Genomic DNA, 25,220 nt, shown 5'->3' with positions numbered 1-25,220 from the left:
CTCACCAAATTGTTGTTTTTTGTGATAAGCAATATATTTTATTTGCACATGCTTCTTGTGTACAGGTTTTCTCATATAATATTACATGCTTTTGCACACAAAAATAATGTGCATGCTTTTGCATGCGATTTTACCATCGGATTTTTTGCTGTGCAGTGGGTAGTTAAAGCATTGAATCACTTCCCGGTCGGTTTAATTGGCCCTCAGGTGTAAGCCTTAAAAAAAGCTTAAATCACAGAACCTCCCAAATATCCGGAAAAGCTGCGGCCGCCGGTGCTGGTATGTAATATCGACGCGAAAGAAGTTGCTACTGCGCTACTGCAGGGAAATGGAAACTAAAATGAAAACGTTATTTGCGGGAAACGACCACCCGAAATGTGGATGAAAAACGATACGGTTTATTACCTCTGCTATTTCTCAGAGGGCGCGCTAGAATAGGCACTTTTTCCAGATCTATGGGCAATTTTGTAGGCCCGGTGATTCTGATTTTCAGCACATTCTGGGTCTCTAGCCCACCGAGCCCGATGGGAACCTGCTGCCGGAGCAGGATTTATGAGATTAATTAAATTTGAATTGAGATTAGGCATATCTCGAACGCCTTCGATACTGGTTCGTAATTGAATTTTACGGTGAGAATTAATGGTTTTTGCGGTTGCCGGTGAAGTCGTGCCAGACTTGGAGTTGATGAAATAACTTTGAAACATTCGAGGAATATTCTATCTTATATTACTCTACCTTTCACATCGTTGGCAGTTTTTCGAAAGTTTGCACAAGCTTGGCGAAAAAAAATGAAAACAAAGCAGTATAAAAAGAGCCATAATGATTGCGCGTCACTGAATACAATGTGCCGTTAAAAAACCAAATCGCGAAACGAACCTTTACGAGAAATTGAGAAATTTTGAATGCAGATGCTTTCAACTATCCCGCTAGGGGTCTACCGAGGTCACACTCCGGCAGAGATGACGATACTGGCGGCTCTGACCCTAAAGGGTAAAGCAGCCAATTTTTGCCAGTAATCTATTTTGAAATTCCGAAAATCCAAGACGATCTTATAGCTGCCAAACGGTTAAATTCACTCAAAAAAAAAAATGAGTGATTTTAGTTCATTTCTGACGTCACGATTTTCTCTTCTATAGAGGAGAAAAGCAACTCGCGACAAAATTTTGAGACTAGGAATTTTGACAGGTATGATTTTCATAAAGTATTCGCCTCCTTTTCTCTCCCACAGAAAACCTCGGAACGAGGTAGCTGAGCAGTTCTCTAGGATTTCGGTCATTCGATTTTTTTTGTATTTTTTAATCCGACTGAAACTTTTTTGGTGCCTTCGGTATGCCCAAAGAAGCCATTTTGCATCATTAGTTTGTCCATATAATTTTCCATACAAATTTGGCAGCTGTCCATACAAAAATGATGTATGAAAATTCAAAAATCTGTATCTTTTGAAGGAATTTTTGATCGATTTGGTGTCTTCGGCAAAGTTGTAGGTATGGATACGGACTACACTAGAAAAAATAATACACGGTAAAAAAATTTGGTGATTTTTATTTAACTTTTGTCACTAAAACTTGATTTACAAAAAAACACTATTTTTAATTTTTTTATTTTTGATATGTTTTAGAGGACATAAAATGCCAACTTTTCAGAAATTTCAGGTTGTGCAAAAATCATTGACCGAGTTATGAATTTTTAATCAATACTGATTTTTCAAAAAATCGAAATTTTGGTCGTAAAATTTTTAACTTCATTTTCGATGTAAAATTAAATTTGCAATCAAAAAGTACTTTAGTGAAATTTTGATAAAGTGCACCGTTTTCAAGTTATAGCCATATTTAAGTGACTTTTTTGAAAATAGTCGCAGTTTTTCATTTTTTAAAATTAGTGCACATGTTTGCCCAGTTTTGAAAAAAATATTTTTGAAAAGCTGAGAAAATTCTCTATATTTTGCTTATTCGGACTTTGTTGATACGACCTTTAGTTGCTGAGATATTGCAATGCAAAGGTTTAAAACAGGAAAATTGATGATTTCTAAGTCTCACCCAAACAACCCACCATTTTCTATCGTCAATATCTTAGCAACTAATGGTCCGATTTTCAATGTTAATATATGAAACATTTGTGAAATTTTCCGATCTTTTCGAAAAAAATATTTTCAAAATTTTCAAATTAAGACTAACATTTCAAAAAGGCCAAACATTCAATATTACGCCCTTTTAAAATGTTAGTCTTGATTTGAAAATTTTGAAAATATTTTTTTCGAAAAGATCGGAAAATTTCACAATTGTTTCATATATTAACATTGAAAATCGGACCATTAGTTGCTGAGATATTGACGATAGAAAATGGTGGGTTGTTTGGGTGAAACTTAGAAAACATCAATTTTCCTGTTTTTAAACCTTTGCATTGCAATATCTCAGCAACTAAAGGTCGTATCAACAAAGTCCGAATAAGCAAAATATAGAGAATTTTCTCAGCTTTTCAAAAATATTTTTTTCAAAACTGGGCAAACATGTGCACTAATTTTAAAAATAAAAACTGCGACTATTTTCAAAAAGTCACTTAAATATGGCTATAACTTGAAAACGGTGCACTTTATCAAAATTTCACTGAAGTACTTTTGATTGCAAATTTGATTTTACATCGAAAAATGAAGTTGAAAAATTTTACGACCAAAATTTCGATTTTTGAAAAATCAGTATTGATTAAAAATTCATAACTCGGTCAATGATTTTTGCACAACCTGAAATTTCTGAAAAGTTGGCATTTTATGTCCTCTAAAACATATCAAAAATAAAAAAATTAAAAATAGTGTTTTTGTAAATCAAGTTTTAGTGATAAAGTTAAATAAAAAATCACCAAATTTTTTTACCGTGTATTATTTTTTCCAGTGTAGTCCGTATCCATACCTACAACTTTGCCGAAGACACCAAATCGATCAAAAATTCCTTCAAAAGATACAGATTTTTGAATTTTCATACATCATTTTTGTATGGACAGCTGCCAAATTTGTATGGAAAATTATATGGACAAACTAATGATGCAAAATGGCTTCTTTGGGCATACCGAAGGCACCAAAAAAGTTTCAGTCGGATTAAAAAATACAAAAATTAAAATTGAAGAAAAAAGACCGATTTCGTAGAGAATTGCTCAGCTGTCAAACTAGGCCAAAATGTTAAAGTCACTCACAAAATGAACTTTGAGTGATTTGAGTTCATTTCTGACGTCACGATTTTCTCCTCTATTGTACAATTTTTTTCTCTAAAAAAAATGATACGTCAAGCATGAGCATGAAGCAACGCAAGTTCACTCTTAAGAGTTTCTGGATGAACTAGAGTTCATTCTGACAGCTAGGTTGAGTCGCTCACATGGGCTGCTGAGCCTATGAATTTGTTTTGGCTGACAGAAATGAATTTTAAAGAACTCAATGTTCATTTTATGGTTGACTTGAATAGGCCTGCTCGCTATTTGAGAGAACTTTCTGTCAGCTTTCATTTCCAAAAAACGATATTTGATCGCTGACACACAGCGCCCATCATGATCGTTATTGCCTGGCAACGGTCGGTCAACGTGAACACAAAGACAAAACGAACAAAAAATGAGCACCACTCAAGCAGCCGCCCGAGCGAGACAATGTGATCCTTCTCTTTCTCTCGTTTTGCGTCTCTCTCTCTCTCTCCCTGTTGTTTGCTGCGTGGTGACAGAAGTCATTTGAATGCGATCATGGGAGAGATGATCAGAATCTCGGTAAGATGTCTAACGACCGTTCTCTGACCGATTTCTAGAGGGAAGTCAGTGACTGTGTGAGTGACTTTGCGTAGCACTCATTCGTATGTGTGTGAAACGAACGGAAGTAGAATGTCAAAACAGGTTGTGAAGATGATTAGAGTGTTCTGTTACCTATACCTATCACATTTCCGAAACGAAAAGACGTTTCTTGTTTTGCGAAAAAAATTAAGCCGTTGCAAATAGGTATTTTTCAAAATTTACATCATTAATTTTGTTTTATTTTGTTGTAACATTTTAATGCAGAAAGAAATATTTTTCAGCACGAGTCGTAAGTTCGAAAACGATAAAAACGACGAGTGCCTAAAAGTCCAACTTTATAGCAAAGCAGTTCTCTCAGATTTCGGTCATTCGATTCGATAGTGCCTTCGGTATGCCCAAAGAAGCCATTTTGCATCATTAGTTTGTCCATATAATTTTCCATACAAATTTCGCAGCTGTCCATATAAAAATGATGTATGAAAATTCAAAAATCTGTATCTTTTGAAGGAATTTTTTGATCGATTTAGTGTCTTCGGCAAAGTTGTAGGTATGGATACGGACTACGCTGGAAAAATGAATCACGGTAAAAAATTTTTGGTGATTTTTTATTTATCTTAACTAAAACTTGATTTGCAAAAAAAAAACTATTTCTATTTTTTTTTTCATTTTCTGATATGTTTTAGAGGACATCAAATGCCAACTTTCAAAAATTCCCAGGTTGTGCAAAAAATCTTTGACCGGGTTTTGATTTTTTTTTAAATCAATGCTGATTTTTTTCAAATAATCGAAATATTGGTCGCAAAAAATTTTCAACTTCACTTTTCGATGTAAAAGTCTAATTTGCAATCAAAAAGTGAAATTTTGATAAAGTGCATCGTTTTCAAGTTAAATCCATTTTGACTTTTTTTCAAATAGTCGCAGTTTTTCATTTTTTTAAATTAGTGCACATGTTTGCCCACTTCTGAAAAAAATATTTCTGAAAAGCTGAGAAAATTCTTTATATTTTACTTTTTTGAACTTTGTTGATACGACAAATTACATACAAACCCCTTATGATAATACATTTTTGTTGTTTTTGTCTACTCTACAACTTTGTAGAACATTGGTACACTCTAAAAAGTAACCAAGCAAAGTTACATAGACCACACAATTTTAAAATAAAATAAAATTGTTCTGATTGAAATTTTGAAATCAAACCTCACTGGGTTATTGCAGTACAAGAAATTTCCCATAAAACCAAAAATTCTCCTTAGAGCAAACTTTATGGAAAACCGAGGAGGGGTCGGGGCAACTTTTCCCGATTTTTTGTGAGTTTGCAGAAAATGACCCATAAGATAGAATCGGGAGTAAGTTTTAGCTAACTATGTGATGATACTATTCGCCTGTCTACTTTCCTATTTTGGCCCTTTTTAATTTTGTTAAAATCTGTTTTTAAAAAAAAATGCACGTTCACTCAACTGTGAAGCACCTAGGCAGAGATTTTAATCAGCTCCAAAATAAGCCATTTTCTCCTTCTCCTCGAATTTGCAAACAATACAAACACTGGCCCAGCTGCGTACAAAGCCGGGCCCCGTTGTTTGTGTTGATAGCAAACTTTATGAACTGGAACCTTTTCGCAATGGTTGCAACCGCCCCGCCACAAACACCAAGGGGCGGCCAACTCGAGAGATCGTTTCTCGGCTGTACCGCGAGAGAAAAGGCATGATTATAAATGGTTTTGTTTTCGGCCTAACCAACCACTGGATGAATGAGGCAGTGTGTTGCTGCTGCCCATAAATCGAAATTACTTTGGCAAGTTGTTTCGCCGTCCGATGGAGGCCAATCTGGCGACTTTGTCGTTTGTATGGGTGAGTTAGTCTCATATTTAACTCCTTCACACACAAACACTTCCAAATCGCTTCGCGTTTGCCAAGCGAGTCATGCGTAAGTGTACGTTTGCCTGTTGCTTGTGTCGGTGATGTTTATAAAAGGTGTGTATACTTGTTTTGATTTTACCACTTTTTTGCTCTCCTCCGCATTCGCGGAGCTGTTTTTTTTTTTTTCATTGCTCGCGTTTCAGAAAGTTGCCGATCAGCTCAATTGCGCACACCACAGCACCATGTGAAGAAGATGGAAAAAGTTTGAAATGGTCGAAAACACGACTGATCGCGGCTGCGAATGATGATGATGCCTTATAACGTTGTTCAGAGTTTCGGGGAGAAAGGAGTTATCAAAAGTGTATGAGCGATCAAGTTGGGAAGTTTGATTTGAAGTGATTTTAACTCAACATTTTGTCCATTCTTTAGCACCTATAATGCCTTAAAAATCAACAGAAAACAGCAGGTTGTTGTTATCTTGTAAAATTAACATATATCAAAATGTATTTTAAAAAAAGCAAAAACAGCTCATAAAGTGCGCAAACTGCAAAGGTAATTTTGCGGGTTTTTCGAAAACAAATACTAAAAAGAAACAGGGAAGAGCATAACAAGAAGTAGATGTTATTTTTAAGACTAGCACTTTTTTCCCCTCCATGGCTTGGTTGTCACCGAGGCAGCCCCGAGAATAGTTTGGCAAAACATCTTCCCCAACGTTGACGGGATCACCTCCTACGCACACTGCCAAGGCCTGGGGCGTGATAATTTAGTTAGCAGCGCCATCTTGGCGTCGTAACCAAATCAATCCGCCCGCCTGCTGATAGATGTTTTGTTGACCCCCACCATCGGTTCCCAAGTCACATACTAAGTAGCCGCATGGAGTTTCTCGCGGAATTGGAACACCAAGGTTGGCCAAAAACAGGACCAATAAGAAGAAAAACCAGCGTGACTCGAAACGCGCAGAAACTGAAATGATGACATTCAATGGGAGAGGGGAGGGGGATGCTTTTAACACCCCTTCCTCCGTCGTCATCTACCTCACACTTGTTACTTTGTTAGTAAACTGTAGTAATAGTTCAACAAGACTTATGCGCCAATTTGAAAAAAGGAGATTTGGATGACTCAACTTATGATCTTCAGGAATAAAGCAACATCTTTTTTTTTCGCTTAATTGGTCGATAGCAGCAATTCTTATAAAATTTCGGTAGCTGTCCATAAAACATTATACAGTATGTAAAAAAAGTATTTACACCCCTTGGGCACTATGCACATATTGTGATGAAACATCTAAACAATTTAATGTTGACAGAAACCTAGTACTACGTTTTGTTCAGAAACTCATGCCAGACATTTTGCTACTAAAAGCTCATGAAAAGATGATTTCTATAAAAAGTTATATAACAAATACTATTACGAAAATAAAAGAGGTGCAAAAAAAGTTTGTACACCTTTCGAAAAATTAACATAAACAATGTTATTTGTTGACAAATCACCATAAATCCAGTCTCCCAACTCCAAATGGGCATCCTTGACTGATTAAAAAAATAATTTGGATTGAATATAAAATTTACTAATTACTTAGTATAAAAGTTTATATAACTCTGGAAATTCTATATAAAACTTATCTAAACTTAATTTTGCAAACTTTTAATTCAACTTAATGTCAATATATTACCATAGAATTGCTAAATAAACATTTTCGAGTGGGTATAACACCGTTTTGGGGGTATTAGTATCGATAGAATAGATTTTTCGTTGGAATTTCGTACCAACCCGGAATTACGTCGTCGGAAAATCCGCCGGCATCTGAACCGGTCCACAATTCACAAGTCAACCTATGTGGCATCAGAAAGGGCATAAAATTTCCGATCTTTGATACCCATACATCCAGGTTTTCTATAAAACCCACGTTTTTAAATACCTAAGCAAAAACGTTGTTATGGTTTCGTTTGAGCAACCTGCCAAAAATGTATGGAATTTCGTAATTTTTGTTCTCGTGGATCAAACTTACTTTTTGCCCAGGTATTTAAAAACGTAGGTTTTAAAGAAAACCTAGATGTATGGGTATCAAAAGATCGGAAATTTTATGCCCTTTCCGATTCCACATAGGTTGACTTGTAAATCGTGGACCGGTTTGGATGCCGACGGATTTTCCTACGACGTAATTCCGGGTTGGTACGAAATTCCAACGAAAAATTTATTCTATCGATACAAATACCCCCAAAACGGTGTTATACCCACTCGAAAATGTTTATTTAGCAATTCTATGGTAATATATTGACATTAAGTTGAATTAAAAGTTTGCAAAATTTAGTTTAGATAAGTTTTATATAGAATTTCCAGAGTTATATAAACTTTTATACTAAGTAATTAGTAAATTTTATATTCAATTCAATTTTTTTTTAATCAGTCAAGGATGCCTATTTAGAGTTGGGAGACTGGATTTATGATGATTTGTCAACAAATAACATTATTTATGTTAATTTTTCGAAAAGTGTACAAACTTTTTTTGCACCTTTTTTTATTTTCGTAATAGTATTTGTTATATAACTTTTTATAGAAATCATCTTTTCATGAGCTTTTTGTAGCAAAATGTTTGGCATGAGTTTCTGAACAAAACGTAGTACTAGGTTCCTGTCAAACTTTAAATTGTTTACATGTTTTATCACAAAATGTGCATAGTGCCCAAGGCGTGTAAATACTTTTTTTACATACTGTACGTTACTATTAGAAAATCTTTAACCTTTAAAAGAATGTTTCGATCAGTTTGGTGTCTTCGGCAAAGTTTAAGGTATTGATGAGGACTGTTCCGAAAAAAAACAGTTACACAGAAAAAAATTGCCGAGTTTTTTAATATACTTTTTTTAACACAATTTCCCAAAATTGTTTTTTATTATTTATTTTAGAGATTTTTTGATATGTTTTAGGGGACCAAAACCCGTAGCCATACAGAATGATGATCAAAAATTTGACAGCCACGTTATGTTTTTTTGAAAAAAATGTGAATTTTGGAAAAAAAAATCATATATAAAATAACAAAAATTCAATATAACGCCCTTTTAAAATGTAAGTCTTGATTAAAAACAATGCACAGTGGTACAGATCGCAAAATTAAGTGGAAAATTGTGAAGTTTTGTAGCTTTGGTGTATTCAGAAGAGTTGTTGCAAATGGAAATGGGCAACTTTTGGTTTGGTTGAAAATTAGGGTGGTTCACGATCAGGGGAATTATGAAAATCTAACTTATCAGGAATATTTATTTTTATAGAAAGCGTCTGATAAAACCTTCAAAAATCTGTTTTTTTAACGTGGCCATTCAGGTTTAAATCAAAGAGAAAAGTGATATTCGAGGCTCTTTTAAAGCTCTCAAATACGAACATTTTTTATTTTTTGACATGTCAATTTGGACTTAAGAGTCAAAAGTTACAGCTATTTTAAGGTAAATAAGATGCAAATTTAAAACACAAATATCTCAAAAAGGCGCAAGCCAAATTTTAAGCGCCAGGTTACATTTGAAAGAGAAGATCCAGTACTGAAACGAAACTATTGGCACTACGCCCCCCGGGGCATGGCCTTCCTCTAACGTGGGATTTCTGCTCCAGCGCCTCTGACGAGACAGGAGAAACCGGGACCGACGTTTTACTTCACCATCCGATAGAAGCTCAGTGGATAAGGCGGGAATCGAACCCGCGTCTCATAGCATCATCGGGATCGGCAGCCGAAGCCGCTACCCCTGCGCCACGAGACCCACAGATCCAGTACTACAAAAGCTAAAAAACTTTCAGAAATGTTTTACTTTAAACTCGAGATATCTTCACTTGAAAAAAGCTAATTTTCAAGGGAAAACCATATGGGACCACCCTAACAAAATTTGAAAATTGTCTAAATATGAAATTATTTTTTTTTTTGTAATTTTCCCATTGAATCTGAATCTGCCCTCAGAACTGAGCTATAGTGTCGAAAATCGACTTTTGATCATATGTTGGGTTTAAATGATAGTTTTACATGAAAACTCAAATTATGATCAAAAATCGATTTTTCGATACTTTGGCTTAATTTTGAGGGCACGTTCGGATTCATCGGACAAAGTTACATGATAAAACATATATTTGAACGATTTTCGAATTTCATTAGGGTGGTCCCATAAGGTTTTCCTGTGGAAATAAGAATATCACTTTTCTCTATTAACTTAACCCGGACTTGCCACGTTCAAAAAAATGATTTTTGAAGGTTTGATCAGATGCTTTCTATACATTTGGTCGTAGAAGGCGTAGGTTACGAGATAAAATTTTGGTGTCTTGAACAAAGTTGCTTGAATTGACAAGCTCAACAACTTTCTACAAGACGAAAAAAATCCCAAAAATATTCCTGAAAAATTAGATTTTTAAAATCACCCTAATCGTGGACCACCCTAATTTTCAACCAACCTAAAAGTTGCCCCACTGTGCAATGCAAATATTGTTTTCGAAAAGATCGGAAAATTGCAACATTGAAAATCGGACCATTAACACTCAAACGCTCGGGTAGTCATTTGATCCCTATTTTTCCGTAAAAATCTCATAACTTTTAGTAGAATTGGCCAATTTGGATGCTTCTGGTTGCAAAAGATCCAGTTTTGTCTATATTTTTAACTGTCAGATGGGGGACAAATATGGTCCACTTTTACCGGAGATATTCCGGATTACGTTGGGGTACCTCGGCCCTCCTCTTTGGGGTTTTGGTCAATAGAACAATAATCATTTCACAAAACAATGTCGGAAATGATGCAAAACTTCAAGGCATCATTCTAATACATCATCTTGCAAAAATAATTGACATGGTTAAGTCCTACGGGCCACCGGAGCCGGTTCCAGTTGGGCACCAATCGACATCAGCTCAGTGAACCGTTTCCGGTTGGAACCTGTTCCGGTGCCCGAAGATCTTGACCATGTCATGTATCTATGCAGGATGATGTATTAGGGTGATGCCTTGAAGTATTGCATCATTTCTGGCTTTGTTTTGTGGAATAAATTTTGTGATATTGACCCAAAAACCCAAATAGGAGGGCCGAGGTAACCCAAAAGAATCCGGAATATCTCCGGTAAAAGGGGACCATATTTGTCCCCCATCTGACAGTTGAAAATATAGACAAATCTGGATCTTTTGCAACTTGAAGCATCCAAATTGGTCAATTCTACCAAAAGTTATGTGATTTTTAAGAAAAAAAAAATTGGGGTCAAATGACTACCCGAGCGTTTGAGGGTTAATTGCTGAGACATCGACATTAGAAAATGGAGGGTTGTTTGGGTTAGACTTAGAAAACATAAATTTTCCTATTACAGTCCAGGCTCGATTATCCGAAGTTTCGATTATCCGAAGTTCGATTATCCGAAGTTCAACATAAAATTTAAGTTCTACGACCCCATTTTAGTCAAGTTTGAGTTGTTGATTGCCCTTTAAAAAAATAAAATAAAAATAAAATTCATTTTTTCAATACTGCTTCACCGCCATTTTGGCCGCCATCTTGGATTTAAAAATTCTAAATAATTTTAGCGTAGTTTAGGAGTCATATACCTATGCTCAACAATCAAAAATTAGACAACGAAAAAAAAATTTTTTTTCGTGATTCGATTATCCGAAGTGAAATTTTTCCGACTTATCTCAGCAACCAGAGGTCCAATCTTTAATGTCTTTTAGACAGTTTTATAGCATTTTTTAAATATAACTTTAAAAAATATATTTTCAGAAATGATCTCGAAAATCTAAAGAAATATGTCAAAAATTAAAAAAAAAATGCGGATTTTGGGAAATTGAATTTCTGTAAAAAAAAATATTTAAAAAATCAGCAAGATTTTGTTTCCGTATAACTATTTTTTCTGAACAGTCTTCTTCGATATCTACAGCTTTGCCGAAGACACCAAATTTATCAGAAAATTCCTTGAAAAGTTAAAGATTTTCTAACAAAATAAAAAAAGACAAATATAATTAATTTCCGGTTTTGGTAGAGTTCAGAAATTGAAATTGTTTAGTTGAACGGAAGTTTTCCCGTTTCACCTTAAAAGTCTTTCAAATGTCACCTACGTCACATTGTCCTATTACGGAACTACATTACCATAGTTATCGCTCATTAGTTCTCCTAGACGACGCTACCAACCGACTACGGTTTTCGGACGTGTTGTTTCTTAGCGGCTGTTGTTGTTGACGCCGGGTCCCCCCGATGAAGAAGATTGATTTGGGTCAAATTTGGTGGGCGGAGCTGATGGGTGCCATACGCCGTCGTCGGAACATTTTTGGGCCCTCTCAAAAGATTGACATATTTTGGCACTATGCTGAGAGCTGTGTTAGTTGTTGCTCCGCGGGGTATCGAAGTGAACTAAATTGATTTTCCTCAAGAGCAAGAGTTTGATTTAGGGCAGCATATGTCGGAACAATTTCAAATTTACTTAACCCTACTTGTTAACATTTGACAAGCAAGTAACTAGCATTTAGTTGTTTTAAAAAAGTAAATAAGATTTAATATAATACACAGTTCTAAATTCTCATAGATGCATAGATTTATAGATTTCATGCGATTATACACGATCCACACTGTAAAAAAAAACATGGTAATATTACATCTGGGAATGTGTAATTTTAAAACTTTCCTGGTGTAATGTAACTTTATCAGTGTAAATTGAAGTAAAATTATATCACAAAAGAGATAATGATAACACGTTTTTTTCGGAATGCTAAGTTCATAATTTCAGGACTATCTACAATTCTCATAACAATTAGGCTAGACTTCCAATTTTGTTGCCAGTTCTAAAATAAGATAACTTAAACCGAATTTGAATACCGTTTGTTCAACTGCATTCATGCGTGCGGAATCTCACAGCAATGCTACCGCACAAAACAACACTTGCCCCAGCGAGTTGTAAAGTTTCATGGCTTCGATCCATAAAAACGTCAAATATTGGCCAATTCTAAAGCAATCACCTGTCGCGTTGGTATTTTTTGCGTGAAAAAGACAACGGACGCAGCCAATGATCATATATTTTGCAAAAATATTATTTTGTCGCAGAGTCACTCGAGAGCAACACACGTTTGACCTTCCTCGACTGTTGGCTGAAAATAATGAAGAAACAGAAAAGTACACACACACACAAACTAGTCGAACAGGACAGGATCCGAGTCCCGAGGACGGCGCACATCAGCGCCACCGGTTCCACACGTGATGTGGCCGTGGCAAAAACAAACAGCAGAACCGACGGTGTGGGGGCCCCGATATGTCGTCCGGTCGGACCGGTTGCTGAGTCCGAGTGTTGATTGGATTTAGGTTTAGGCGAACGCACGGTGGGGTACGCTGGAAATTGTTGGACGACCCAACCATTTTTAGATTGATCCGACGACGACGTTCTAAGATTTTTTTTTTTTTGAATTTAATATACTTTATTGAGCGGCTTCGGCTGCCGATCCCGATGATGCTATGAGACGCGGGTTCGATTCCCGCCTTATCCACTGAGCTTCTATCGGATGGTGAAGTAAAACGTCGGTCCCGGTTTCTCCTGTCTCGTCAGAGGCGCTGGAGCAGAAATCCCACGTTAGAGGAAGGCCATGCCCCGGGGGGCGTAGTGCCAATAGTTTCGTTTATACTTTATTGAATCTTTCTTGTAATAATTACATTTGGTTTACATAATAAGTGGTCAGCTGTGGCTCTTCAATTTTAGTTTGCTTTTCGTGATTTAAACACTGTTCATTTTCTTAACTTTAAAAGTATATGATTTATCATTTTTGTAACACTAGGTACAATGAGGAAAAAAAAAATTTAAGAAAACATAACGTTCTAAGAAATATGCAGTCTAACCCTAGAAATACAATTTTCAACTCGCCGACGTGCCATCCGAGTCGCGATGCTATGCAGGGTGCTCAATAAATCGCAAACTACCCCAAAATCACCAGTAGCGCGCTAAGCGCACTAACACCACTGGCCACCGCGCTAGACGTGGTCTGACATTGATGGGCGCAATATTTGGTGATTGATGGTCTGTTTACGCGCAGGAGGCACATTGTCTGAGCTGTGTGTGTGTGCGTTGTAGTGGCAGTCAGTGGTGGCGACTACTCGTTTATTAGTATTCAAATTTTTGCCTGACTCTGTAGCGAACCTTGGAACTAGGTTGGAAGCGCTTCAGGCGGCACATTTTTTTTTTCTTTTCTCGCAGAGTTGTTGACGAGAGGAAGCTTGAGTTGTTTTTTTGTGTGGTCCGGTGTTAACCCGAAACCGCGATTTTTTAATTGGTCGCCTACGCACACAGCATTGGCGGCGGACTTCTTGTCGGGGTGACCATGTGAGAGATTTGTTTCTTAATTTTTACAGGTCATTCCAGTTCGTTGCGGAGATTATCTGTGTCTCCACGACGGACGGTCAGGGCTGCAGTCCGGATTAGGACGGCTTAAAGTTTTTGTGACCTTCCTTTGAGCGATCAAGCCAACGTTGAACTCTAGAAGCACTTCCCAAGTTTTAATGGAACCGTCTTTATGTGAGTAGTGGTTGGTACAATGTATCGCGCAGCTAATTGAAACTCTCTTAATGCACAAGTGCAATCTGGGCAGAAAAGCAGGGTACAGGCTGAAGGCAGTCGACGCTCTGTGTACCTCATGGTCGACTTGTTTCGAGGTTCGCTGTGGGAAGGCATTACTGATTAATAGTAGCGGGTGTCAAGTTGAGAAACGTTTCGTCATTCCGCGGTCATTGTCGGCTTTTTTGTTGCTATTATTGCTGAAATGTTCATCAATACTGATTGTAAAAACAGTAAAAATGAACTTTATGAATGTTCCGGATTTCCAGAACCGGTAGGTCACTTGGCCCTGACATTGATATTTGTGGTCATAGTATAGGAAAATATGCATGCCGGAGCGCCTGATTGGATGAAATTTGCCAGAGGTACAGGTTGTCAAAGTTCGGATCTCGAACAGGACTTTTCCGGTTGTAGCAGGTTCCCGGTGGCCACAGCGACCAAATCCGGTTTTTCAGCTCGGTTTCGGAAAGGGGGCATGAAGGCTTTCATTTGATGTTAGTCTCAAACCGGAACCAAATTTGGTCAAAAACTGGATTTTTTAAAGTTTGGGGTCGAAAGGGACCCCAGAGATTTTTGTATTTAGTAATTTAAAAATTACTGTATCTCGAAGCCGTTGCGTCGTATCAAGAAGTGGTCAAAGACAAACTTGTAGGAAATTAGAAGGGCTTTCTGAAAAAAAAATACACTGAAACAAAAATACGCACCACATCTATGATTTTTTTTTTTATTTTTAGGTATAAAACTTAAATTTAAAGGTGATGTCACGATTTTTTTTCGTTCAAATTTTTTGAGGAAATAGCCTAAAATGTTACCAAAAGACTGACGAAAAATGCAGGATGGTATGTCTCTCCTAAAAAAATACAAAAATCATTCAATAAAACTGTTTTTTTAAGTAGTCTAAACGTCAAAATTTTTGAAAGCCGGTAGTGCGAATCGATTCTCCAGACAATTTTACATAAAAGTCTTCATATTGACCATTACCACAACGGCTTTAAAAATAAAAATGTTGAAAAATCGGGTTTTTTGGTGGTTTTTGGCCATTTCTATATGACAGACTTGGTTTTTCAGTCTCGTAAATTTTTTTACCAGAAGGTTCGTCCAATTTTCCATAAGTTTGCTTTTGACAGCTTTTTGATTTATATCGTTTTTATATTTACGTAATCAAATTTACTATCCTGGTTTTTACCACACTGAAAAAATATTTTATTTTCAGTTATAAGCAATGTAATTAAGCTTATATCTGTAAGCCCTTACATCCAATTGAAATGCTGTCAAAGGCAAACTTATGGAAAATTGGACGAGCTTCCGGTAAAAAAAATTACGAGACTGAAAAACCAAGTCTGTCGTATATTAGTTGCCAAATACCACCAAAAAACGCGTTTTTTTTTCAACATTTTTGTTTTTAAAACCGCTGTATCTTCCCAAAGATTGGAGAATCGATTCCCACTACACTCAACCCCCGGTGGTTGGTCACTTTTTCGTTTGACACTTTTTTAGTTTGTACCCCGTTGGTTGGTCAAAGTCAAACTAAAAAGTGACGAACTGTCACTTTTTACACGGCGCTCACTCACACTATTAAAACAAACGTTTGATAGTGTGTGTTAACTCCGTGTAAAAGGGGTGTCAAACTAAAAAGTGACCCCGTTCGTTTGACATCAGTTGGTGTCAAACCATCGGGGTTTGAGTGTACCGGTTTTCAAAAATTTTGACGTTTAGACCACTTTTAAAAAAAAACAGTTTTATTAAATGATTTTTGTATTTTTTTAGGAGAGACATACCATCCTGCATTTTTCGTCAGTCTTTTGGTAACATTTTAGGCTATTTCCTCAAAAATTATGAACGAAAAAAAATCGTGACATCACCTTTAAATTTATGTTTTAGACTTAAAAATCAAAAAATCTCATAGATGTGGCGCGTATTTTTGTTTCAGTGTATTTTTTTCAAAAGGCCCGTCCAATTTCCTACAAGTTTGTCCTTGACCACTTTTTGATACGACGCAACTAGAGCGTCCAATTTCCCGGGGTTACAAAATTCCCGGGAAACGGGAAATTTTCAGCAAATTTCCCGGGAAATCCCGGGAATTCCCGGGAAATTCTAAATTAATCGAAAATTGTTCTGATCCTGGTTTTGGTCAATATTTTGCAACAAAACAGTATTAAATAGCAATTCTAATGGTCAGAGTAAGTGTAAGGTTCACTTAATGCCTTGGCTGCTTGTAAAAAAAACATACAACGTCAGGAAAATATATAAATTTTCTAAATTCATTCGCTCAAAATATAATGTTTAGTATTTTGTATTGATAAGAAATAGCCAGGTATATGTTTTCCATGGCAAATATTTTATTCAGAACAAATCTTACTGGATTAATCTCATGAATAAATATATAAGCATTGAATTTACCTTAAAAATCTGCTATTCACTCGAAATACCATTTTTATGTAATTACAACTTCCAGTTTTCAAATGTTTGGAACGAGTATTTGAAATATGTTTACATTTTTTGAAGTAGTTTTTTAATGATATTTTTAATGATTCGGCCTAATAAAAGACTTCGGTAAAAAGAATTTTCATAGAAAAAAAAGTTGTTTAGTAGTTTCAGATTTAAACTTTACGCCCTTGGTACGCTAAAAAAATGAGTTCGCGTAAACGTGAACAGAGCTCATGCCAACGGGAACCAGGAAGAAAACTATTCAACTTTTATAGTGCATTGCACCATGAAAGTGAACAGTTTTCTTCCTGGTTCCCGTTGGCATGAGCTCTGTTTACGTTTACGCGAACTCATTTTTTTGAGTGTAGCTCAAGTGCTCTATAAATTTTTAACTTTTGACTGTAATTTCTCGAATACTTTTGAACAAATTAACCTAATAATTTGGTAATGGGAAACAAAACAAAAAAAATCAATTTTGATCTTGGCGGGAAGAGTTACCTTATTTTCAAATGATATAACAAGAATTTTTGCTTAAAAAGCTTACCAAAATTTTAATAGTTTATTTTTAATATCGTAAGTTTATTCATAATATCGTACAAGATCTATACCTAGTTATTATCATCTGAAATAAATCTTAACATAAAATTTTTAGACGAACTGATAAGTTCAATAAGAACAGTAAATTGAATTTATTAAAATAAGTTTTTGTATTTTGATTTTTTTTTTTTGAAAGTTTAAAAAATGTACCAGAAAGTTGAGAAAATGTATACTTCCGCTTGAATTTCGGGAATTCCCGGGAAATTTACAAATTTCCCGGGAAACGGGAAATATTTTATTTCGGGAAATCCCGGGAATTCCCGGGAATTTTTTTCCCGGGACGGGAAATTGGACGCTCTAGACGCAACGCACAGTGGGCGAAATGGAACCCAAAATCGGACTTAATTGAACGCGGCTGGTTCCCTGGTATGAAAAATAGTGTTTCTCATGTAAAAAAATCCGGGGAATCGAATGGTGATGGTTTCATCCACCGCACGAAACGGCAAAGGGTCCATTTTGCCCCAATTCCCCATTTTATAACATTTTTTCTTGAAAATTGGTCTGTATTTAGAGCGGAGGCTTTATGCGGCCATCCAAAATGCACTTAACTTATGTGAAAATGTCCCAGGAATCTAGTAAAAATAACCACTTGCACCGCAAAAATCATCTAGGGTCCATTTAACCCCAATTCCGCTATAAAAGCATTTTTGGCCATTTTCAAATGTTAGGTCAGATTTTAAAAATCTGAAAATATTTTTATCGTAAAGATCAGACAATTTTACATAAGAATGACGATTTGCATTTGATAGTTTGACACATTTATGCTGATAAAAATAAAAAAAATTGCAAAAGGCAGTTTATTCTGCGTTTGGGAAAATTGGCTTGAAACTGATTCTTCTTTTTTTTTTTTTTTGGACCACTTCGGATCTTCCAGAAAATTTTAAAAAATAAATTGAAATCAAATCATCAAATCTCGACCAAATTCAGGTCAAAGGAAAAATTGATGAATATATGTAGAAACTAAAGAACAACGAGTATACTTCATTTTGAGGAAATTTTTTTTGTAAGATCAAAATAATAAAGTTACATAAAAATTAAAAAAAAAACAGACATATAATAGATTTATTTAGCGAAAAAAACTCAATATATCTTAAATTTTCGTCAAATTTCAATTTGAAAACTATTATTTTCATTCAAAAATAACTTGCGTTTTGTATTATTTGCTAAAAAAAAGTAGGACCTTTTTATTGAACTTATATGAAATATAATGCCACAATAATAGAAATCACTTTAAAACTTATTCAATTATTATTCTATAAAAAAATCTACTCAACAATGTTTAAAAGACTGTAACAAAGCATGGTTTTGAAACATTGCAGTCATCCAAAGTGAAATATTCAGTTTAAAAAAAGTAAAGTATGGATTTTGAACCAACATTTTCATGTTCAATTTTAAGCCGTTGTAAATATTTTTAAAAGTTTATCTCACTGCTTGCTTAAGGGGTTACACACATGTCAATCGACAAAAAAGTGAGAGGTTGATGTGAGTACACACTTAATTTTATTAAAAATCTGTTTTCAGGGCATTAAAATATACATTTTCATCTATCATCAAAACAAAGTTGAAGACATTTGGTTGTATCATTGACGGGATATAGGTATTTGATGCTAACAGTTTCAAAAAAAAATTGGCGAAGACTCGTTAAACCGGTCCCGTGTGTTTGACGTAAGCCGATTTTCAAAAAGTTTATTTAAAAAAGGTGAAAATATTTTTCTGTTGATTTTATAAATCGCCAATTTTTGCCTGTTCATATAAAAAATCGCCAATTTTTGATTTTTGTATTTTTTAAAATTCAAAATTTTAAAATCAGGCTTCGTCATGCACACCGGATATGTCTTGGGAGTCTTCACTCAAAATTTCAGCCAACTTGGTCCGTCCCATCTAGAGATATTGTGGCACCCGTAAAACAACTCGGTGTTTAGAGAAAAACGCTCAGAAAGTTAGACGGTAGGGGAAATCTACCCTTTCCAATCAAAAACCTATCTTCGTCATATGGAGAGTTTGATGCTCGATTAAAGCTCCAAAAATACTATTTGGGCTATAAACTTACCAGCAACAGCACCGCCTCGAGTAAGCACGCAAATGTATGCCACTTACTGGCCAAAAAGATCACATTTAATGCACTTTTGATCATAATTTGTATTTTGCGAGACCACTTATCATCATTTTGTTGGCACACACAGTGACACACACGAGAATCCCTCAAACGCTTAATGAATATCGCCAAAATTAACTTTTCACTTTCGCTTACTTTTTCACGGCGCTTAAGATATGAAATTGCTTCCAACTACCGGCAACATGTTCTTTTGATCATTATTAAGGCACTCACTTGAAGAATAATCCCGAAAAATGTACTAAATTAGCAAGCGCCATAAAAAAAACAAACGCGCCAAGTCGTTTGACGTTTCAATTTTCACTTTGCATTCCACTCGAAGGCTGAAGAAAACCGAGCGAGAGACGAAGGCAAAAAAGAACAAAGGCTGGCCGTCCACACCACCAGCAGCACAGCCAGCGATGCCAGGAAACTTTCCCTATAAATGCCACTTTTCGTGAGTGTTCGTTTGAACTGTCAGCGCAAATGGCAACACTCGACAGAGTGTTGGAAGAAAAAGAACTAAGCCGATATTAGAAAAATGGGCGTGGCCCAATGCATTCGCCTCGATTAGAATACCCTTGGGAATTTTTTTTTGTTAAATGCTTGGTAAAGAAATAGAATAACTTTTAGTGAAAGTTAAAATAAACAGAAATGTTCACAAAAACTTGCTCTACTCGTTGGTGTACTTGGTTTTAGTAAAATTCAAGGGAGACTCTAGATTATCCAGCATCATTCAAACACGACCGCTTATTAGGATTAAAATGGGTAGATTTCCCCTAGGTAAAATTCTGAGCTTAAAACGTCTTAAATCATGCAATATCTTTATGAAACTTTCAGGAGTGATTGAAATTCATCTTTTAAGTGGATTTAATAAAATTTTCTGTAATATGAAATTTTGTGATTTTCTACCTGTATGTAGCCCCTTAATAAAGATAAACTTAGATTTTTTTTTGAAAGGTCCTATAAGCTTGGTCTCATATGTTTATAGTACCTATTCAAAAACAATTCTAGAAATAATCATCTATTTTGTTTTCATTCATCCAAGTCTTAATGATTTAGAAAAAAATATCAATCTTGTTTAACAAATAAAAACTTATTGTTCGAAATACAACACTGCACAACACAAAAAAAAAACCTATTGTATTGTGAAGTGTTCATTTCAAAAATCATTAAAATTAAAAGAAAAATCATTGTTAAGAGTAGGAAAATGATTAAGAGTATGAGCCCCTCCGTTACTGAACTGAACCGTAATATCCTTCCAGCACGACCGATCATAGGCTTCAACGATCTAGTGATGTTTCCCTTATCAACAGCATGTAAAGATAAAACACCATGATTGCTGAAATTTTCGTCAGTTGCGAATAAGTAACAATCATTGGCCACCAACGGCGCCCGCCATGTCAGTTTGTAGATCTCGATTTTAAGGGACAGGAATGTTAGTTAGCGCAGGTTGCTACTAGGGCAGCTGGTTTACCCCTTACACCCCACAAGTACTGAACATTTGTTAGTAGGATATTGTTAATGAAATGGTTTAATCGTAGACAGCCGGCTGTGGAAAGATAAAGCCAAATAAATAATGTTTATTTATAGAATGAGGTGTTAAACGCAATTCTGCAATGATAGCGTAGTCTGAACTTAGCTGAACTGTGTCTGATATTGTCTGAACTGGTCAGTAGTACGGTTCGCTGAGGTCAAAAAACATTTAATAACATTTGAAAATTACAAGAAAAAGTCGTGCATAAAGTAATTTTATGAAAATTCATCTTTAAAAGTAATACAAATTTTCATCTTTCAATCATTATTATTTGTGATCCACATGCGGCCCGCGATACTACGGCAAATTGCCAAAATGGCTCGCGAGGTTTAGCCGGCTGAAGACCACTGCATTGGACATAGGAGCAAGTTTCAGATGGTTTCTCCAGACTTTTAATGTCTTCAAGCAACACAGCAAAAACAGTAGTAATCCAGCTGCGTGTAAAAGGTCTCGGTGTAAAATATTTTTTGCATTATTTTATGAAATTCTATGTAATATTACACCCTAAAATATGTAGCCTATCAGTATGGGAAACCTACTTAACCGAAATGTCAAGCTCATCCCTAGTAACATTTTTAAACTTACAGGTTTTATCATGGTTCTGGAAACCCTCATACGGCCTCAATAGGCTTTTATGGCCTACTTAAAACCTAAAATGTTACCAGGGATATATGCGTTTATCCATTCCAATTTTCATCGGTCTGATGGCCGAGCGGGCAAAGGCGCCAGTCCGTACTGTTTGTGCTGGGTTTGAATCCCGTCGGTTGCAATTTTGTTGTGTTTACAAAAATTGTACATGCAGCGTGTAATAATTGCAGAGGTGCATCGGCACGGCACGGGTGCTGCTCTTGTTCTTCTAAGACTTAAAAACACCGTGTTTTTAATCAAAGTACGCGCACGGGCACTGTGTCAGAACTTTGACTGTACGTGCAAATGTCAATTTTTTTTCTGGTTTCAATTTTTTGCAGTGAAAAAATGTGGAAAATGAGGCTTAATTGACCCGTACAGTGGAAAATTCATCAGTTATCCGTGTGTGGAACATTTATAAAATATCCGGAATAGCTGCCAAGTGAGCTTAGTTAAGAAATTCGGATGTTTGAGGACCATTTTTATGGAAACCCGTTTTTTGCATAGTCTTTGGCCTTTTGAACCTGTGCTGTGGGATTTCCATATTAGGAAACAACCAATCGTGCGCTTTACTAGCAAATCTATCAATTTCATTGTTGTTTAAGGTGAGTTTTAATTTAATATTTTATTGTTTGTTGAAGATCTCAGATTGAGCTTCAGCGCTGATAATTAGTGTCTTTTTAGACGAAGGTGATGTACATTTACCATCAGATTTTTTGCTGTGAACGACGGTTTAGCGTTCCAGATCATCAAAGGTGCGAATTCGAATCCCACCTGATTCTTTTCGTTTCTGTTCGTACTGAAAGTACAATTTCTAATTCCAAACTTCAAGTGGATCGACCGGGATTCGATCCCTGAACCTTTTGCTTGCAAGGCAGAAACCGGGTTTTCACCCTGCTGAGCCAACTATCCACTCTAAATTCGCATTTGCAGCCAATGAATCGCAAACCGCACTACTCGCAGTTGCGCGGGAGGGTCGGTCGGCCTAATGCAAATCTCTAGTAGTAGCTCACATTAGTGGCCCTCGTCGTCGTCGTCGTCGGTAATCTGTCTGCGGCGATATTTTCTAAAACCCGCTCTCAGCTGTTTGTGCGGTTGTGGTTTCGATGATGGTGCGATGACCTCGTTTTCTTTTTACTGGCGGTTGCCATTTTGCAAGCCGACGACGCCACTGCTGCTGCTGTCAAATGAAATCTTTATCTTTATGCCCCTTTTTGGGCCTGGTCGGGGATTGCACGCGTGTCTCTTTTTTTCGCCCTCCCTTCTCAGCGCCCGTTTCAACCAACGGTGAGCGGCTTATCTGGCTTTTAAAGGTTACCTGTTCAGTGTTCATGGATATGGAGGTTCGAAACTTATGGAAAAGGTTTGTGCCTGCCGAGGTGAGTTACAACAAGTCACCTTAACCGAAAAGACGAACGTTGGCCAACTTTGGCGAGGTGTCGCGTGAGGTGGCATTGTGGAACGTGCTATTGTGGCAGCAAAGGACAATCAATAAGAAGCCCTTCTACCATTCAAATCCTATGAATTTATCTATATTCTAAGCTTTAATTACCTGTATCTCGCTTGCGCTTTGCTGCAGTTACTGCTGATGCTGCTCCCTTCTGGAGATATTCAATTTCTTGCTGCTGCAGAGTACCGTTGTTCGGTAGCTGCTGCTGATGATGGTGCTGCTGCTGGTTCTGTCTGAGAGAACTCAATTCACCATCATAGCGCGACGACGACGTTTCGTAGATGACGGATGGATGCCGGCCACCGTCTGGGACAACCGCACTCGATCGGACGACTGCTGGCGGAGGTGGAGGTGGCGGAGGCAGCTCAACCTCGTCCGCGGGTTCTAATCGCTCCGGTTCGTTCTGGCGTCGGAACGCTCGGGTTGGCGAGGACACACTTTCAAGCTTGATCTGAGGCTGCCCGTACGACGACGACGCAGTAGACAATTGGTGCCGCCCAGTGGGGGAAGTCTGGCTACCGGAATACTGGAGATCTGCGCGACAGAGGGAGAGAGGAACGAGAAAATACAAATAAACATTAATTAGGCAGGCTCGGCTGAGGGTCAAAGAAATGACAGGTTTGCGACGCGCATCCGGTTGGCGTGCGAGACACGAGAAAAGAGAAAAAAGCAACTTAACAGCAAAAAAAAGTAATTTATCGACGGAAACGATGGAACCCTGCAATTAAGCAGAGAGTCGTTTAATAAAAAAAAGCTACCTGAAAATAATAATGAGCACTTCGAAAATCATCTCCAAAATCCGCATCAGTTATTCATCGGGAAATGTGGTCGATTTCCGTCATAGTCGATGAAATTAAGAAATTTCCCTAATGTGGGCCTTCTGAATCAACTCGTACTCTTTCAACCTTTGCCTAATTGGCACCACTGTTAATTATGACCACATTTTGTATTTATTGTCTTTACGTTAAAAACGTTACTAAATCCATTATAAGATATCCCCTACAAAAATATGTATTTGATTAACTCTTTTAACAATGCGCAAAATTTCCAAAACTGGTATTAACCCTCTACTGACCAATTTTTTTTCGATTTTTTTCCCCTTTTCTAGGAGGTCACTTTAAGCAACTTTTGTTCTACGAAAAACTTTACTTCTCCTGTTTCATGTTTTTCTTGTTTCATTTTTAATATTTTAATTTGCATTTATCTTGTTTAGTTTATGTTTGTTTTTGGTAGTATTTGCCTTATTCTACCACCTCCTATCATTACGTTTTGCCTATCTAATTTTTTCATGTTTTTACAGTCACTTTTTCATTTTTTTTTTTTGCTTTTTTTACATTATTACTCTAGAATAAAACCAGTATCATTAAAATTGTTTAAAAATGTTTAGAGGCATAGTTTGGAACACTAGAAAAATTACTGTACACTTCTTTTTACTTAAAATATATGAAATGTTAGTAAAAAAAACACAGCCAAAGTTGACCCCTACAAAAAATACATTTTTAAAAGCATTGGCAAAGTCACACAAAACAAGCGAAGCTTCCAACCCATACATTTTCTAAAGTTTTAAGAGTTCTTCTTTCCAATGCTTTTTAAACATCAAAAATTGGTTGAAAATGTATTTTTGGCGATTTTTTAAATCGAAGCCCGTCTAAAGGCTAATTTTGAAAGAAATATGGACAACATTTCCGTAGTAACTTTTCTGAAGGACGCTACCTTGGATGTGAACCAACAGTATATATATGTGTGTGTATGTATGTATGTGACCAACAAACGAGCTCATGTTTCTCGGCACTGGCTGAACCAATTTGACCCGAACCTGTTGCATTCGACTTGGTTTAGGGTCCCATAGATCGAGTTTTATACAGATTGAAGTTTCGATAAGAAGTTTGAAAGTTATGTATAAAAATGTGTTTTCACATATATCCTGATCTCACTTAAATGTATGTAAACTATATACCGGTCCATTATCCGACCCATCGTTGGTAAGGTTATCAAAAGACCTTTCCAACGAGTCCAAAACATTGACGATCTGGCAACACTGTCTCGAGATATGGCCACTTAAGGGGTATTTATGCACTTTTTTATTCTGGATCTAAAAAATAGATGAAATTTGTGTACAGCCGTTGTTGGTAATGAGTGAGGAAGGCCCCAACCACATAAGTGGATTAAGTTAGTTTTTTTTGTAAAGATATTACTTTTGAAAAAAAAAACATTACTTTTCAAAATATTAAAACTAAACTCTACAAAAAAAAACATTATTATAAGCAACATTTGGCCAAATTTTCAATGTTTAAAGATAAAATCCATGTGAAATTTACCATCTCTCGAATGGAAATATTTTCA

At 36.3% G+C, this 25,220-nt stretch overlaps 1 protein-coding gene across 1 annotated transcript in view; it reads right to left on the bottom strand.

Moving 5' to 3' along the window:
- The window catches only part of LOC6037174 (homeodomain-interacting protein kinase 2), a 195,795-nt gene that overhangs the window by 145,493 nt on the left and 25,082 nt on the right, over positions 1–25,220 (bottom strand). The window contains 1 exon segment of the mRNA XM_038260061.1: positions 22,980–23,411. Within this exon segment, the coding sequence (XP_038115989.1) occupies positions 22,980–23,411 (432 nt within the window).

Source organism: Culex quinquefasciatus, chromosome 3 (genome assembly GCF_015732765.1).
Source record: "Culex quinquefasciatus strain JHB chromosome 3, VPISU_Cqui_1.0_pri_paternal, whole genome shotgun sequence".
Classification (NCBI taxonomy): Eukaryota; Metazoa; Arthropoda; class Insecta; order Diptera; family Culicidae; genus Culex; species Culex quinquefasciatus.
Note: the sequence above shows the minus strand (reverse complement) of the source record. Positions and strands in the feature narration are given on the sequence as shown.